Here is a 14,749-nt window from a genome sequence, read left to right on the forward strand (position 1 = left end):
GACACATCAATTTTAATTTCGCTGGAGGCTCTTGCCATGGGAAAATTGGTGATCAAATTAAAAGGTGATAATATAAATTAGAAAATTGAAAAAACTTGTGTATTTTACTGTTATTACCACCATTAAAAAAATTGTTTCCCCAACTGCCATAATTTGACTTTCGATGGCAGTGCTAATCGTTAGCTTAAATAATTGAGCAGGTATGGTTTTATTCTAATCTTTATTCTAATCTTTTCAGCCAATCGAAACTCGTCAACAATGACAACAACCAATTATATAAATTTCTTATATGAGCCAAATAAGTATAAACAAGCATTTGCCAGTGAAATTTTCCTTCTCTTGAATAAATAAATATTGTTTCCGCAGCTGCCATAATTTGACTTTCAATGGCAGTGCTAATCGTTAGCTTAAAAAAATTGAGCAGGTATGGTTTTATTCTAATCTCTTCAGCCAATCGAAACTCGTCAACAACCAATCAGGGATACAGATTCAAATCCAATTTTTTATCCTTAGATCTAAATCATAAAAAAAAGAGGATCCGTGGATTATTATTTATATTTGTGTATGAAAATAAAAATTTATTTATTATGATGTGTAATAATAATAATAATCTGCTTTGATTTACTCTTTCTTGTTACTCACTCGATCCAAAACCGACCTTAATTCTTCATAGTATGTCCATTTTCATTATTTTCAAGAATTTTATAACTCAGCAGCTATGATTTAATTTATTCTAATTTTTACAGGCAACCGAAATTCATTCCTCCCGCCGCCGCCACAACCAGAGAGGAATGACGGCATACGGTGCAGTGAATTCTCTGAGGAATACAATTGATTATATTCTCAATTCTTCTCATTATAGCCTTGTTCAGCCCTCTCCACATATCATACAACTCGCTTACCAGGAGTTGGATCCATTGCAAGAAATTCTGGAAATATTGGACAGGACAATAACAAGCAAGAGCAGGAAGAAGGTGAATGGTTTGGATGGAAGAATCAAAGAGTTGATTTGGGAATTCCAAGACTTATTGGAATCCCTTCTCTACCAACAGATTCTTTCACAAGTAAAAGATGAAGAAATGAGAGAGAGAGTACAGCCACAGCCACAGATTATATTTCAAAGCCCTCCTCCACACCACACAACCACAACATCAATAAGAAGAAGACTACTTCAATGTTTCAAACCCAAAGGAAGAAAATTCAAGGCGCCAACGATCATGAATCAATCTGAGGCTTCACAATCCAGAAGCCGTGTTGGGGGTAAGAGATTCTCCATTGATTTGCAATTACTACAACAACATGTTCATTCCTTTATCCAGAGGCTCAAGGATTTGGAGGAGGAATACACTTATGAAGTATACAATATGCCTGAAGATGACGGCGAACAATCTATTGTTTCCTCAAGAAGTGGGACCAAGTCGAAGTTGATTGGATTATCGGATCAGTTCCAACAACTCAAAAGGGAACTTATGGAATGTGATTGGGGTTACAATTACATCGTACTAACTGGAACTGCAGGCATTGGGAAGACTGCTCTTGCTGAGGCAGTTTTTGAAGATTCTGAAATCTTAAGCCTTTTTGAGCATAGTGTGTGGGTCACGGTAGGCAGGAAATTTCAATCCAATGATGTTTCACGAGCCATTCTAGCTCAAATGTTTGGAATTACACAAGGAGATCACGAATTAGGTGCCTACTTAAAGGGCAAGAAATGCCTCATTGTGCTCGATGATGTGTGGGAGACACAGATATTGGATTCCTTGTCAAGTTCCTTAAGGAACAATTCTAGTGGATCAGTTTATATCTTGGTTACTGCTCGAGACCGAATCATAGGTTTCCCAATATTGGTGCGGTTTTTGAAGGAAGAAGAAAGTAAGGAGCTATTATGCCAGAAGGTGTTTGGTGAAGAGGGTTGCCCTTTACAACTTGACAAAGCCGCTACCAAAATTTCCAAGATTTGCGAAGGTCTTCCTCTCATGATAGTCACAGTGGCTGACATTCTATCAAAAGCGCATAATACAGATCCCAAATACTGGAACGATGTAGCAGAAATGCGAAATTCAGTCTTCACAGAAGCATTTAATGAGATATCAAAGGTACTTTTCCCAAGTTACGACTATTTATCTCAATATCTTAAAATGCTTTTTCTGTATATGGGAGTCTATCCTTCAGATTATGACATCCCCATGTCTGACAAGATCATGAATACATTGGCTATTGAGGGCTGGTTTCATAACACAAACAAAAAACAATCCCTGAAGAATTCTGTCAATGAATGTTTGGAGCAGCTTTGTACGGACAAGAATCTTGTTTTATTCAACGAAAGGAAAATCCGTAGGTTGGCGTTCCTTGAATTTAAAACTTGTCGGCTTCATTCTTCGTGGCGGTATGTGTGTAGAGGAGAGGCTCAGAAGAACAAGTTTTATCATATCTTGAAAAAGCTAGTTGAAGGCTTAAAAGATGGTGTAAAAGGTCAGCGTTGCTTGTGTCTTGAAAATAACCTTTTATTTAGCATCAAAGAATTCCGCAACTCCGTGAGAATGAACTGTGCATCCTCTACACGTTCTCTCCTTTTTTTTGGTCCATATCACCAATATCCAATCCCTGTAGGTGATGATTTCAAGTTGCTTGTGAAACTAGATGCTCTTAATCTACGTTTGTACACTTTCCCGACAGAAATTCTGACACTACTCTTACTAAAGTACCTTGCTCTAACTTGCAATGGAGAACTCCCTGCAACCATATCCAAACTTTTCAATCTTCGAGTCTTGATTATACATCCGCATAACGACATTAGAATTTGTGGAACTCCATCATATGTACCAATAGAAATATGGGAAATGCAAGAGTTGGAGCATATTGAGATATTGGGGAAGAGCCTTGTAGCTCCATCCCATTCAGCTTCTTTAGAAAAACTCTCAACACTTGCAGGTGTGAATGCCAGCATTTGTACTATCTCGGAACACTTCCCAAAAGTTCCTTGTATAAGGAAATTAGGAGTTCGTATCGAGCTTACTCCTTATGATGACCATAATGATCTTTTGAGTTGTTTTGGTTGTATTTCAACACTTGAAAGTTTGGAGATGTTGAAATGTAGTATCACAAATCCTGTGGTTATGTACGATTATGTGTTTCCTGGTTCATTAATGTTTCCAAGAGGATTGAAAAAGTTACACTTGAGTGGCATGGGTTTTTCTTGGGAATACATGGATGTAATTGGCTCTTTGCCATTTCTTCGAGTGCTCAAATTGCGAGCCTACGCCTTTCGGGGTCCAAAGTGGGAAGCGCAAGAGGAAAGTTTTTTGAAACTTAGGTTTCTTCTAATTGAAGACAGTGATTTGGTGCAATGGAAACCAAGATCTAGAAGCTTCCCTGAGCTTAGTCACCTAAGCATGAAACATTGCTACAAACTACAAGAGATCCACTGGTTCGGAACTATTGAATTAGAGAACTGCAATCCTGTAGCTTTAACTTGGGCCAAGCAATTCCAACCGACTCCATATTGTTTACTTGATGTTACTGCCACTTCTTCGTTTGACGAGAAACCCACTACTATCAAGTTTCAAAGGTTAGTCTTGCAACTGCTGATCAATTCATGTCATAGTCTTAATATATACTTTAAGCTAGCTAAGAGATTTCAAATTCTAATTACGCTCATAATAGACTTCATTTAAATGTTGATGCTATAAAATATCATTCATTGTGGGTTGCTACAACTTTGACACAAATACATGATTATCCTCTTAATATTTTTGTATCCTCACACCCTATATATTTACCTCTTAATTTTCAGGCATGGGTTTGAAAAATGGAGACAGAAAGATGGAGACGTAAAGACGGAAAGTTAATATTCTTATATTATCATATGCTATGTTGCACATTTGGACAACGTAAAGGTTATGTCATGAAACCCCCTCACTGAGTATATTTTGAATATTCACTCTGTTTTATTTTATACGATTTCAGGCTAGGAGCAGGAAGAGGGGTGATGGAGATGTGGTGTTTAGGAACTGCTAAGTCTAGTTCTGGTAAAAAACAATTATGTTCAATATTTCAAAACTTTGTGAATTTGTGAATTCTAATTACCCTCATAGTAGGCTTTACGTTGCTACATTTGTTTTTCTGCATATGAGAATTTCACAAGTAATTTAAATAAGTTGGTGGGTGTTTCTCTAATGTGTGTGGGTGTGTGTAGATTCATTGTGGATTGGTACCTTCAACTTCGACACACTAACACAAGATGGCTGCTTGATTATCCTTTGAAACAATTTGAGTTATCTATGTGGCATATGAAATATTTGTATTTTTTGCAACATCCCACATTTTATAAGTTTATAAATGTTGAATTTTATTTTTAACAGTGGAGAAATTCTTTTGCCAGTTTTAAAATTTTCGATATTTGTATGTTGGGGGATTATAGGAATTCGAAAATGTGTCTTGATCAGACTTATAATTTCTAAATTTTATAAAAGTTTTAGTGAAAAGCGTAACTTAAGCCTTTTGAAGTGATAATTTGATTAGGTGCGGCGCAACTAGAATTTTCATCCCAGTGTTATTTGTGTTATCCAATTCTCTATTTATTGAGAAGTCAAGGTGGGATAAAGTCAAGAAAGTTATTTCATTTCAAGTTGTGTTTAAATTTATGTTCATTGTGTGTACATGTATTGTGAAATTGAATATTAGCCATGAAGTGATTACACGAATAGGCATTGTAGAGCTTACGATCTAGAGGAAACGAGTATTGGACAAGAACTGACAATAGGCGGATTAACACCACCATACAATTAAGAGAGGGAAGAAACAAGAATGAGAAATTTTTTAGAGACTAGGGATTGAGTGTTATATTATTTAATGTTAAAAATTAGAATAGAAACTATATTTTTCTATTTTTAATTCATATATGTGAAATGACAAAAATACCCCTAGAAATTTTGAAAAATCCCATGGGGTCCAGGTGGAGGTTAAAGTTTTATATTTCAAATTTGTTAAAATATCAACCAATCTTATACTGTAGATAAATAAACTCAAGCAATTAATAAACCAAATTAGATTTTGCAACAGTTACATGTCGGTTAAACAAATATTAGTCCGATTTATGTAAATAAGATCGTGTTAATAGTAACAAACACGTCTAGCACATACACAATAACAGTAGTCTATTAATCAATTTATTATATGAAAACACAGTTTGTGGCAAAATTGTAATTAAAGAATTAATCAAATGGTATTTATAAAACTCAACAAATTCCATATATTTTCTCTCTCCTCTCTTCTCTCTTTCAACATACGCATTCTTCAATTTTCTTTACTCCCCCTCTCTCTCTCTCTCTCATATTCTCTTTTTCATATTTTAATGATTTTTTTTAAAATCAAATTTTATTTATAAAAAATATTCTATATATATCTTAAATTAAAGATAAATGCAAGCTCTTTGATTTTGTATCAAATAATTATTCAACTCTTTTATTAGTATTCTAATAATTTGATTTATTTTCGTATTTATTAATTGAAGCTTTTCTAATAAGATGACATAGATAATGAGCTAACTTAGAAAAAATAATATTATGCATGATTAGCTCATGTTTTAAAAATATATATTGTGATGTGTTTATTCTATAATTTTAGGGAAGAAAATAAAGTTTTCCATCAAATAGATGGAAAATTAAAAACGATACTTTTCAAAATTATAAAATAAAATTAAGGATCTTTACTAAGCAATTGATGTAGATTATTTTATTTTTTAAGAAAAATTAATTTACATTTACTTATATTCTAACTATATTTAATATTTATTTTTTATTTATTGGATACATCATTTAATTTATTTATTTTTGATATAATAACATGATTAAATAAAGAAATTTAAAGGTTGCGCCACATGAGGCTCGAACCCAAGACCTTCGGTTTTAGACATTAACCCCTAATCGTTTCACCGATGCACACACTACATCGTTTAATTTTAATTCAAAACTATGTTCGCCGTGCATCGCACGGGCGAATGTACTAGTATACATGTAATTAAACAATAATATATTAATGATATCAATATATGAAATGAAACACCATTAACCAACAATATATACTTATAGATCCAAATATATAAACTAAAATAAAACCCTTATTATGAGAGTGATCTCACCATATTCACATTCATATAAAATTGACAACTGAAACAATAGATGAGAACTTACTTAAGTTTTTATTAAAAAGCTACTAAATAAAATCAACAACCTCCTCCACCGCCGCCGCAACCTCCTCCACCCCCGCCGCCGCCGCAGGCGGAGGCACCGCCGCCAGCGCTGGCGGCGGCGGCGGCGCCGATGCCACCGAATCCACCGCCGCTTGTTCGTTGAGGCTTGTCGTCGTCGTCGCAGTCAGCACAAGCAGTGATAAGCAGAGACAAAAGTGAAACGGATACAAGAAGCATGCCTAGCACGTAGATGAGCCCTGCACCCTCAAATACTCCATTTTCAAATTCAACACCTACGTTTCTCACCATTTTTTTTTTATCCTGCAAAATGAAGAGGATAACTCACACACAGGCTTTTATTATAGATGGTTGCATTTATTTGAATCCTATGTATTTTTTTTAACTTGGTTCTGATTCACTGAACGATCTTTTTCGCTGATACGTGGTACAAAGGTACAAGTCACGTAGACGAGTCAACACATCTAGATATATGCCAGTTTTTTAGACGAAATTTCTCTTCGGATTCGTCGCAGTATGTATATTTTGTACTCCCTCCGTCCCACTATAAGTGACTCAAAACTTTTCGGCACGAGAATTTAAGGAAAATGTGTAAATTGATTAAAAGTTGTGGGGTTTACACTTTTTGAAGGATTAAAATTTTCAATATATGGAAATAGGCCACTTATTGTGGGACGGCCCAAAAGGGAATACAGGTAATTTTTAGTGGGACGAAGTGAGTATCGTTTTAGGTGTTCGGTTACCCAATAACCGCTTCGGTTAACCGATTCAGTTATTTGGGTATCCGAATACCCAATTAAAAAAATTAAAACTCACAATAATTTGCTAAATAGAATATTTGAACCCTAGTCTCTAGAATATGTAAATTGATTAAAAGTGGTGTGGGGTTTACACTTTTTGAAGGATTAAATTTTTCAATATATGGAAACAGGCCACTTATTGTGGGATGGCCCAAAAGGGAATACAGGTAATTTTTAGTGGGACGAAGTGAATATCGTTTTAGATGTTCGGTTACCCAATAACTGCTTCGGTTAACCGATTCAGTTATTTGGGTATCCGAATACCCAATTAAAAAATTAAAACTCACAATAATTTGCTAAGTAGAGGATTTGAACCCTAATCTCTAAAAATACATAAAGCAACGTATCCACTAAACTAAAGCTCATTCTTTTACTTTAAATATAACATAATTTTATTTTAGCTAAAAACCGATTTTTTTAATTAATAACTAATATATATATATATATATAATTAATTAATTAAATAGTTTTCGGTTATTTGGTTAACCCTAATCGGATATCGAGTTAACTGATACCCGAATTTTTTTTAAAAGTGATAATCGAAACCGATCCAATTTCGGTTCGATTAATGAATTATCCAAAACCCTTAACCAATTAGACAGTCCTATACACTATTATTATTATTATTATTATTATTATTATTATTATTATTATTATTATTATTATTATTATTATTATTATTATTATTATTATTATGTGCTTCAAAAATTTAAAAACACCATAATAAAATATACAGTCAATGAAGTCTGCTTATCTGAGTTGCCCCTAGAATTTTCTAGTGAAGCAGACTGGCTTAAGTTGTATATGACTTTTCTCATCCAAATCCAATCTACAATAATATACATCAACCAATCACATGCAAAGAAACAAAAAAATTGCATGTGGGCAAATATTGGAATTTCCCATTTTATCACCATATACAAAAGTGCCTGTGAATTTAACTAGCAAATTATCTAATTTTAACAAAATCTGTAAATGGCAATGGCTGCAAGATTGAGTGAAGTGATTTCATGCAATTGAAAATCAAGACAAGAAGCTAAGACTCCATCTAAGAGAGGAGAAGAGAATAAATTATTCTTTCATCTTGCTCACTCCAAAACCGACCTTAATTCTTCGTAGTATGTCCATTTTCACTATTTTCAAGAATTGTGACTTATTTCGTAATGTGTGGATTGAAAACTGTATGTCATTAGAAGTTTAGAACTAGTGATGGTTGAAGTTTAGTTTATGTAAATGTAAGTCTTGCTTCTTAGAGCATCCACATCGATCGGCTCATAGGGCTGACTCGAGACAGCCCAAGCTATGAGTCGATCGACTCGAGCTCTGGCTCATCCGGATGAGCCCGACTCATCCTCTATTTATACATAGCGTATGCTACACGCGCGATTTAGAAAATAATTAAAATCAAATTTTGAAATCATGATTTTTATATATCCACTAAAAATTTACAATAAACCTTAAATGAAATTTCAGCCGTACAATAAAATAAATACTATATCAACTGAATCAAAATACTACTCCCTCCGTCCCGCGAAGCGTGACCTACTTTCCTTTTTGAGTTGTCCCACGAAGCTTGACCTATTTCTAAAAATAGCAAAAAATTTACCCTTTATTCACCTTTTCACTTTTTCACCTACCACACTTAACACACAAAATACCAATTTCTTAATTCTCGTGCCGAAAAGAAATGGGTCACGCTTCATGGGACGGAGGGAGTATTATATAATTTTATTTTAATTATTAATTAATACATACTACTAATAAAAAATAGGAAATCCAAGGGGATATGGGCCACCTGTCCCAATGTAGATCCGCCCCAGCACGTGAGCCCAGCAACGCAGCCCAACCCACCAATAGGAAGGCCCAACATGCGGAAGTCCAATCTAGTTTTTGGTAAGAATTTAGAGAAAAATTGCATAAACGATCTCTCTTAATATATTCACTATCTAGTCAAAGATGTCACAATTATTTAGTGAAATTTACCAATATATCACAATACTTCAAAATTTATGCTAACTAGTACGTCGTTACGTGCAATGCACGGATCATAATATATTTATTTATTTTTAAAATTTCAAATTATGTAAAGATGTTAAAATGTTATTATTCACGAGTTAGATTAATTGGTAGCAAAAAAAAATATGTTAATATAAATATTACTAGTATTTAATTTAAAATAGAGTATAATAACAATATTATCAGTTTGATGAGTATTTTATAATAATAATAATAATAATTAAATTTATAGATTGTAAATCAAATACTTTAAGACCATCTCATTTTGAACAAATAACACTAAACCATCAATATAATAAATTAATAGTCATCATTTAAATATATAACCTTTTTGAGCTACTAAAAAGACAAATTGTATTCTTATTAAAAGTTCATATTTAAACAATCGAAAACTAATTAAAAAAATTAAAAAATATGAATAATATAAAAAAGAAAATATAACAACAAATATGCTTATATAAATAAATAAATTCATATACATGGTTAAATAAATCTATATAATATTTTAAAACATAGAAGAATATTTTTTCAATATTAATTATATAAGCAAAAGTAAACGGCTATATTCCGTCAATGTTGGCGACTCGGCGGTGGTAGCAGCTGGGTTTGTTTGGTGGTGCGCCGCAGAATATAATAATCTAGTTGACTTTAGCCAACATATTTTCTTTTTTCTTTTCTTTTTTTGAAACCATTTTCTTTTCATTTTGACCATTGCCAAGCTATTTCGACTTCATTTCTCCCTCAAAAAAAGAAAAAAGCTCTTCCGACTTCATTCCTTCCTCCACCGCCGCCGCCGCCACCAGAGAGAATGACGGCTTATGGTGCACTGAATTCTCTGAGAAATACAATTGATTATATTCTCCATTCTTTTCATTTTAGCCTTGTTCACCTTTCTCGAAGCATCATAAGCTTTGCCTACGAGGAGTTGCAGCCGTTGCAAGAAATTCTTGAAAAATTGGACAGCACGAGGACAAGCAAGAGCAGGAAGAAGGTGAATGCTTTGGATGGAAGAATCAGAGAGTTGATTTGGGAATTCCAACACTTGCTGGAATCCCTTCTCTCGCAACAGATTCTTTCGCAGGCAGACCAAGTATATGATGAAATGAAAGAGAGAGTATCTGAATTCCAAGGTGAGAGAATAAGATTCTCCATTGATATGCAATTCCTACAACATGAGGTTCTTTCCTTCATCGAGAGGCTCAAGGATTTGGAGGAGGAATACATTTATGAAGTAGACAATATGCCTGAAGATGAAGATGAAGACGACGACGAACAATCTATTGTTTCCTCAAGAAGTGAGACCAAGTCAAAGATGATTGGATTGTCGGATCAAGTCCAACAACTCAAAGTGGATATTATGGAAGGTTATGGGAGGATTTCCAACGGTAGCACCGTAGTTGTTGGAGCTGCAGGCATTGGGAAGACTGCTCTTGCTGAGGCAGTTTTTGAAGATCCTGAAATCTTGAGCCATATTGAGCATCGTGCGTGGGTTAGAGTAGGCAGAAAATCTCGATTCGATGAAGTCTCACGAGGCATTCTAGCTCAAATGTTTGGAATCACACAAGGAGATGGCGAATTAGGTGCCTACTTGGAAGAAAGATTGCAGGGGGAAAAATGTCTGATTGTGCTCGACGATGTGTGGGAGACACAGATATTGGATTCATTGTTCAGTTCCATGAAGAACATTGACAATGGATCAATTCATATCTTGGTTACTACTCGAGATATGCACTCAATTGATCCAACATTTAGTTTTAGACTCTGTAATATTGCGTTGGTGTGCTTTTTGAATGAAGAAGAAAGTAAGGAGCTGCTGTGTGAGAAGGTGTTTGGTGAAAAGGAATGTCCTTTTCAACTTGACAAAGCTGCTACCAAAATTGCCAAGATTTGTGAAGGTCTTCCTCTCACGATAGTCACAGTGGCTGACATCCTATCAAAAGCCCAGAATACGGACCCCAAATACTGGGACGATGTAGCAGAAATGCGAAATTCAGTCTTCACCGATGTATATAATCAGATATCAAAGGTACTTTTCCCAAGTTATGAATACTTACCTCAATATCTTAAGATGCCTTTTCTGTATATGGCAGTCTTCCCTCCAGATTATGACATCCCTCATTCCAAGATCACTAATATGTTGGCTACAGAGGGCTGGTTTCACAGAGGTAATGTCTGGGATTGTTTGAACGAACTTTGTTCTTACAGGAATCTTGCTTTATTCAACCGAAGAAGCATTTTTACTTTCCCTTGGAGTGTTCCTTTTCGCGAGTTTAAAACTTACCGGCTTCATTCTTCATGGCGATATGTGTGCAGAGTAGAGGCGCAAAAGAAAAAGTTTTATCATATATTAAAAAAACTTGTTGAAGGCTTAGAAGATGGTGTAAAAGGTCAGCATTGTTTGTGTCTTGAAAATAACCTTTTATTTGGCATCAAAGAGTTTAGGCAGTCTGTGAGATTGAACTGTGCAACCTCTACGCATTCTCTTCTTTTTTTTGGTACATACCACCAATATCCAATCCCAATAGGTGACGATTTCAAGTTGCTTGGGAAACTAGATGCTCTTAATTTACGTTTGTACACTTTCCCATCAGAAATTCTTACACTAGTTCTACTAAAGTACCTTGCTCTAACTTGCAATGGAGAACTCCCTACAACCATATCCAAACTTTTCAACCTTCAAGTGTTGATTATCCATCCTCATAGCAACATTAGGATTTGTGGAGTTCCATCATATGTACCAATACAAATTTGGGATATGAAAGAGTTAAAGCATATTGAGATATTGGGAAAAAGCCTTGTAGCTCCATGTCGTCCTGCTTCTTTAGAAAAGCTCTCAACACTTGTAGGTGTGAATGCCAGCATTTGTACTATCTTGGAATTCTCTCGAAAAGTTCCTTGGATTACGAAATTAGGAGTTCAGATCGAGCTAACGCCTTATGATGACCATAATGACCTTTTAAGTTGCTTTGGCTGTGTTTCAACACATGAAAATTTGAAGATACTGAAATGTAGTATCATAAATCCTGTGGTTAAGTACGATTATGCTTTTCCTAGTTCATTTATGTTGCCACCTTGGTTGAAAAAGTTACATTTGAGTGGCATGGGTTTTTCCTGGGAATTCATGGATGTGATTGGCTCTTTGCCATTTCTTAAAGTGCTCAAATTGCGAGCCTACGCCTTTCGGGGTCCAAAGTGGGAAGCGCGAGAGGGAAGCTTTGCGAAACTTAAGTTTCTTCTAATTGAAGACAGTGATTTGGTGCAATGGAAACCAACATCTGGAAGCTTCCGGAAACTTACCTTCCTAAGTATGAAACATTGCTACAAACTACAAGAGATCCACTGGCTGCCTCATTTAAGAACCGCAACGATTGAATTAGTGAATTGCAATCCTGTAGCCTTGAGTTGTGTCGAGCAATTACAACCGGGTACAAATAATTTCATCAATGTCACTGCCACTTCTTCTTTTGACGAGAAACCCATTACCATCAGTTTTATAAGGTTCGTCTTCCAACTGCTGATCTAATTACGCTAAAAATGTACTTAATTTAAATTTTGATGTTATGGAATATTATTTTCTGGTCTAAGTGTACTATGTTGCTCCAAATATTTATGTATGCTCACACCCTACATATTTATCTATTAACTTTCAGGTATGGGCCTGAGTTTGAGTTTGAGTCTGACTAAAGAGCTGGAAAGGTGAGTCACCATGTCCTCCATCCCCGTGTTTATAACTTGAGTCGTTTTATTATTGAGTTGTGAATCTAAGAATTGTGACGTATCTCGGATTCTGTTGAGGATTATAAGCTCTGAGTGAATTATGCATGGAATGGAATGAAAACTTTAATTAGTATGTGATTCAAGGACAATAATCATTTTGTGTGATGCATAATTTTTGCTTTGTTTCGATATCATTAGGTTTGAATTAAGTACCACTAATAATAATATTCATCAACTTAAATTTTCATACGATGAGATCTTATATGGTGAGTTGAAAATGTTTCATTGGATTCGTGAGTTTGGCTGTTGGATGCATTGCTCTGTGAGAAAAGATTCCGTTAGTTAGTGAGTTAGTTATTATAGTTGGTTTTGTTAAACCTTTTTGGTTGTTTTGTTAGTTGGAAACAATTTGAGTCAACTATCAGCTGTGAAAGCAAGTGTTCTGGTATGATTTTAGTTTTATTTATTATTTTGAATTATAGTTTTAATCCCCATTTGCAAAATCGAATCTGTTGAGAGTATTGATTTGAGTTTAGTTCTCCAAAAGTGGAGCTGTCGAAAATTAGGATTTACTATTAGGATTTGAGTTTAGACTCTACATATTTTGTTTCATAATCAAAATTTATATATGTATTTCCTTTCTTCCCAAACTCAATTTAGAGTCTACATTGTTTCATAATCAAAATTTATATATGTATTTTCCTTTCTTCACATTTCCCCTCATATATTAGGGCTACTGAACTTTGTTTACTGTTTATTGTTTATTGATTAAATAGTTAGTAATATTAGAGTCTGCTGATTTAATTTCTAGAGTTCCAGTAGGTATATTTTACTTTTAGTTTCTTATAACTTCACAAGGTGGCTCAACAAATTTTAGCAGATGTATAATTATATAGTGTTGTTTACAGAATGTTTAGTGGAAAGTGTTAGTTAGGCCTTCTGAAGTGATTATATTTATTTGATTAGGTGCGGCATAATTGAGATCTCGATCATATCCCCGAGTTAATAGTGTTATCAATTTCACATGTGTTGTGAAATATGATCGAAGTGATGTTGCGAGCATATGCCAAATATGATCGAGTTAATAGTGTTATCAATTTCACATGTGTTGGTAATCGTATGAAGTTTTGTTCAAGATAAAGTGTATTGTATAAATATTAGGGTGTTACATTTTTTTTGATGGATTGTTTCATAATTGAGCAATTCTTCAACTTTTTTTTTTTTTTTTTTTTTTTTTGATCGGGCAAAGTCATGTTAGATGTTAGTAATTAGTTACTCATCCACTCCAAGAACCACCTTATCTCTCCATTCACCAAATCCACCTTATATCTCCAATCTCCAATTCGCTCCAAGAACCACCTTATCTCTCCATTCACCAAATCCACCTTATATCTCCAATCTCCAATTCGCTCCCAAGAGGGATCGAACCCGGGTCACTTCACTTAAGTGAGGACCCGGTGGCCAGTGGGCTAAGCCCCCTGGTTGAGCAATTCTTCAACTACTCCAATTCTATGTATTGTCAATTTAATATATCACCCAAAATAAATAAAATAAATATTTCCACATTTAGTAAAATATACAAATATTACAATACTTCAAACTTTATATTTTGAAGATAGTTTTACATTATTTTATAATAAAAAAATTACAAAAATTATTTTATATAATTATAATTTGTTTATTTTTAGATATATTTTTAATTATTTTAACTTCAACTTAATTTTTTTTTTATAATCTTTAATTTAAGATGCATACTAATTTTTTTTTTCATAAATTAAAAAATATACCACTACTGTATATAAATTTCTTATACGAGCCAAATAATATCTTCAGCAAATAGGTATGAACAAACATGTGTCGGTGAAATGTTCCTTTTCTTGAATTAATAAATATGTATTTCCGCAGCTGGCATAATTTGACTTTCGATGGCAGTGCTAATCGTTGGCTTTAAATAATTGAGCAGCTATGGTTTTATTCTAATCTTTTCAGCCAATCGAAATTCGCCAACAAC

The 14,749-nt window shown here is 34.2% G+C and overlaps 2 protein-coding genes across 4 annotated transcripts; both read left to right on the plus strand.

The window, feature by feature from the left end:
- Positions 1-551: 551 nt before the first annotated feature.
- On the plus strand, positions 552-4,347 carry LOC131006104 (putative late blight resistance protein homolog R1C-3). Of its 3 annotated transcripts, none has more exons than XM_057933252.1 (3): positions 552-672; positions 747-3,565; positions 3,791-3,915. In XM_057933252.1, the coding sequence occupies exons 2-3, from the start codon at positions 792-794 to the stop codon at positions 3,843-3,845; spliced, it is 2,829 nt and encodes a 942-aa protein (XP_057789235.1). In that variant the 5' UTR covers positions 552-672; positions 747-791; the 3' UTR covers positions 3,846-3,915. The 3 variants fall into 3 exon arrangements, with proteins under 3 accessions (XP_057789235.1, XP_057789236.1, XP_057789237.1); XM_057933253.1 differs by adding an exon at positions 3,964-4,347 and having other exon boundaries at positions 605-3,565; positions 3,791-3,893; XM_057933254.1 differs by adding an exon at positions 3,964-4,345 and having other exon boundaries at positions 605-3,565; positions 3,791-3,840.
- A 5,349-nt stretch (positions 4,348-9,696) lies between these two features.
- LOC131006108 (putative late blight resistance protein homolog R1C-3) lies at positions 9,697-13,217 on the plus strand. Its single transcript, XM_057933261.1, has 2 exons — positions 9,697-12,519; positions 12,672-13,217. The coding sequence occupies exons 1-2, from the start codon at positions 9,830-9,832 to the stop codon at positions 12,703-12,705; spliced, it is 2,724 nt and encodes a 907-aa protein (XP_057789244.1). The 5' UTR covers positions 9,697-9,829; the 3' UTR covers positions 12,706-13,217.
- Positions 13,218-14,749: the final 1,532 nt, after the last annotated feature.

Source organism: Salvia miltiorrhiza, chromosome 1 (genome assembly GCF_028751815.1).
Source record: "Salvia miltiorrhiza cultivar Shanhuang (shh) chromosome 1, IMPLAD_Smil_shh, whole genome shotgun sequence".
Classification (NCBI taxonomy): domain Eukaryota; kingdom Viridiplantae; phylum Streptophyta; class Magnoliopsida; order Lamiales; family Lamiaceae; genus Salvia; species Salvia miltiorrhiza.

Coding starts and splice junctions, on each gene's coding strand:
- LOC131006104 (XM_057933252.1), top strand. CDS start 792: ATGACGGCATACGGTGCAGTGAATTCTCTGAGGAATACAATTGATTAT. Junction 3,566..3,790: donor ACTACTATCAAGTTTCAAAG/GTTAGTCTTGCA, acceptor CTTAATTTTCAG/GCATGGGTTTGAAAAATGGA.
- LOC131006108 (XM_057933261.1), top strand. CDS start 9,830: ATGACGGCTTATGGTGCACTGAATTCTCTGAGAAATACAATTGATTAT. Junction 12,520..12,671: donor ATTACCATCAGTTTTATAAG/GTTCGTCTTCCA, acceptor ATTAACTTTCAG/GTATGGGCCTGAGTTTGAGT.